Source organism: Solanum stenotomum, chromosome 12 (genome assembly GCF_019186545.1).
Source record: "Solanum stenotomum isolate F172 chromosome 12, ASM1918654v1, whole genome shotgun sequence".
In the NCBI taxonomy this organism is placed as follows: domain Eukaryota; kingdom Viridiplantae; phylum Streptophyta; class Magnoliopsida; order Solanales; family Solanaceae; genus Solanum; species Solanum stenotomum.
In genome coordinates this window covers 20,045,222-20,048,965 of record NC_064293.1, presented here as the reverse complement: position 1 = coordinate 20,048,965, position 3,744 = coordinate 20,045,222, and the positions used below count along the sequence as shown (strand labels likewise).

The following is a 3,744-nucleotide window of genomic DNA, read 5'->3' as shown; positions in this document are numbered from 1 at the left end:
GTCCGTCCAAAAAAATGTCATATTATTATAATTACGAATAATAATTCTCTCTCTCTCTCTCTTTTTAATTCTTGATGAAATAATTTATATTTATGACCAAACAAGAATCTAAGAATTATTTTAGATAATAAACTTAAAATATTTTTTTTTTCTTAAGTCATGGTAATAACTACTTCCTCAGTCCCAATTTATATGACTTACTTTCCTCTTTAGTCAGTACAAAAAAGAATGACACATTTCTATATAAAATAACAATTTAACTATAAAATATTAATTTTACCCTTAATGAAATGATTTACAGTCTTACAAATTTCTATTATTTATTTTAGATCACAAGTTTTAAAAAATTTTCTTTGTTTCTTAAACTTGATGCTGAATCAAAATACTTATATGAGACAAAGGGAGTAATAGTTAAATGGTATCACATCAAATCAAATAAAAAAGGAGAGAGTAGGGTGTCATGGACTGATTAGTATTTCGAATGAACATCAATGGATTATATCAAAATTTTGTCTCTCTTGAAATCATCTTCAACATCAGTGAAACGAGGCAAACTGTTGCACCAGAAGATTGTTACTTTAGGGTTACAAAGCGATATTAACTTATCCAAGAATCTAATTAATTTATACATATCTTGCGAAGATTTCCATTCCGCTAAATTGGTTTTTCAAAATCTTGAGAATCCTCTTGATATCACTTTGTGGAATGGTCTCATTGCTTCTTATACTAAGAACCAATTGTTCAATGAAGCTCTTGACCTCTTTGACAAACTGTTGCAATTCCCATATCTTAAACCTGATAGTTACACATTTCCTAGTGTACTCAAGGCTTGTAGTGGTTTAGGAAATCTCCAATATGGTCAAATGATACATGCTCATTTGATTAAAACTGGGTTTTTATCAGATGTTGTTGTGGCAAGTTCGGTGATTGCCGTGTATGCCAAATGTGACTTGTTCACTTATGCTATACAACTGTTTGATGAAATGCCGGAAAGAGACATTGCGTGTTGGAATACTGTCATTTCGTGCTACTATCAAAATGGGCAATTTCATAAAGCCCTTCAATTCTTTGACAAGATGAAAGATTTGAGATATATGCCTAATTCGGTTACTTACACAGCTGCAATCTCATCATGTGCGAGGCTTTTAGATATTGAAAGAGGGGAGGCCATTCATCGGGAATTAGTAAATAATAAGTTTCTGTTGGATGGTTTTGTTAGTGCTGCTCTTGTCGACATGTATGGGAAATGTGGCCTCTTAGAGAAGGCTAAAGAGATTTTTGAGCAAATCCCTGCCAAGAGTTTGGTTTCTTGGAACTCCATGATATCTGGGTACAGCTTGAGAGGTGATAGCAAATCATGCATTCAGCTTTTACAAAGGATGAACAAAGAAAACATGAAACCCTCTTCTGTGACTTTAAGTAGCTTATTAATGGCGTGCTCTAAATCTGCTCAACTGCAGCACGGGAAGTTTTTTCATGCATATATAATTCGAAATAACATACTTTCTGATGACTTTCTTAATGCTTCACTTGTTGACTTATATTTCAAATGTGGCAGAGTTGAGACTGCGCAAAACATCTTCAGTAAGATGGCAAAGAACAATGTGGAAGCATGGAATGTAATGATCTCTGGACATGTGTCAGCTGGCTACTACTTGGAGGCACTTGCCATTTATAATGACATGAAATTGGCAGGGATAAAGCCTGATGCAATCACTTTGACTAGTGCCTTGGTATCTTGTTCACAGTTGGCAGCCTTAGAACATGGCAAGGAGATCCACAAGTGTATCATTGATAATAAGTTGGAATCCAATGAAATTGTTATGGGATCGCTGCTTGATATGTATGCTAAATGTGGTGCAGTAAGTGAAGCTTTTAAAGTCTTTGATGAGTTGCCTGAGAGAGATCTGGTATCACGGACTACAATGATTGCAGCATATGGATCTCATGGCCAAGCTTTTGAAGCGCTTAAACTCTTTAATGAAATGCTGCATTCTAATGTAAAACCCGATAGAATTGCATTCCTCGCAGTAATTTCTGCATGTGCTCATGCAGGATTAGTGGATGAAGGTTTCCAGTATTTTAATTTAATGGTCAGTGGCGATGGCATTCAACCGTCAGCTGAAGAGTACTCATGTCTAATTGACCTTCTTGGACGTGCTGGAAGATTGCGTGAAGCCTATGCAATTCTGCAGAGTAACCTGGACACCAGGGAGGATGTTGAGTTGTTAAGCGTATTAGTTTCTGCATGCCATTTGCATGGGGAGTTAGAGATTGGAGAAGAAATTGCAAAGATGCTTACTCAGAAGGATGAAGATGATCCATCCACTTATGTTATTTTAGCAAAAATATATGCTTCGCAGAACAAATGGAATGAGGTACGCAAGTTGAGACTGAAGATGAAGGAGCTGGGCTTGAGGAAGAAACCTGGATGTAGTTGGATTGAAGTAGACAAGAGGATTCAAACATTCCTGGCAGATGATAAATCATTCCTGCTAGTAGACGATGTTTATCAATGTCTATCTTTAATAAATAGTGACGTGGAAACCTATGAATGCTTAAGCATTGATAGCAAGAGAACTACTTGACCAAATCAATCTCCTTGCTCATAGACATAACTTTGTTTTTCCATAAAACGACAATCATATTTCTGCCTCTCACTGACAAACTGATCAGGATGACCATTTTCGGTCTCTTATGGACCTTCCCCTCATAGTGGATAAGAACAAAATCCTTCACTTTCAAATTGACAGTTTTGAAATATTTATGGTAAGAATTTATTTTTGTAGCTTTATGTATACATTCGTAAGAATGCCAAGTGTTAATATTGTTACCATCCTATAATTTCATAGGTTGGACTTGTGAGAGACATCACGTCCACATGAGTTGGACAAGTTTTGTCTACCTTTCCTACTTCGTCTATTAGCCTTGTGGCAAAATGATGTAATTGACACAATTTGATGTAGCTCATGAAGAGTATGCATGTCTTGAGAAATTTTGAGGATCGAAAAGTATATGAAAACTGCCTAAGCTAGGGTTGTATTTTATATATCTTCAACAGAATGTTTAGTTTTGCTATGAAGTGAAAAATAGTTGTCTTAGTAAGTTGAAAATTTCAGCATTATGTGATATATGTTTGGCATTCTTTATCTCAGGTAGGATGTCTTGTTCGCAAGGTTCAGCTCTTAGAGGTGAGTTTGGAATGAACAGCCAGATATTTGCCAGAGCTTCTACATGGAGGCTCTTGATGCATACTGCCATGAAGGTGGCTGAGGTAAGGAGAGCCTATGTCTCCTTACCTCTTTGCCTTGGCTATGGAATATTTAAACAGATCATTGAAGCAACTTAGGCATGTGGCCTTCAAGTATCATCTATAATGTGCCAACATGAAATTGGTGCATATTTTTGCTGCAGTGATGTACCATTCTGGATTTGAGAGAAACAGTTGAAGGTTTAATAAAGTAGCAAGGGAAGCACAAAAAGAATCATATTGCAGCTGCATATTGTGGGACAGAGACGACTCAAGTGGAAGAGTATACTAGAAAAGTTAATAGCTTTTCATGTTAAAATAGTCCGAATTTTTGTTTGTACAATGGTTCAGACCCTTCCTAGAAGGTGTTGACTTCATTAGGTTTATTAAGATAGTAGTCCTTTGATTGCAGCTCTTGTTATTTGTTGGTTTTTTTAGTAGGAACCAACTCTAGAGTCAAATGAGTTAGTCGTGTATATTGCCTATACTTTGGT

General features: G+C 36.1%; 1 protein-coding gene across 1 annotated transcript; it reads left to right on the top strand.

Moving 5' to 3' along the window:
- Window positions 1-480: 480 nt before the first annotated feature.
- LOC125847212 (pentatricopeptide repeat-containing protein At5g27110) lies at window positions 481-2,576 on the top strand (the record flags this gene model as incomplete). The annotated part of the gene is made up of 1 exon (XM_049526879.1): window positions 481-2,576. A coding segment is annotated over exon 1 (2,085 nt), but the record flags the coding sequence as incomplete, so codon positions are not given.
- Window positions 2,577-3,744: the final 1,168 nt, after the last annotated feature.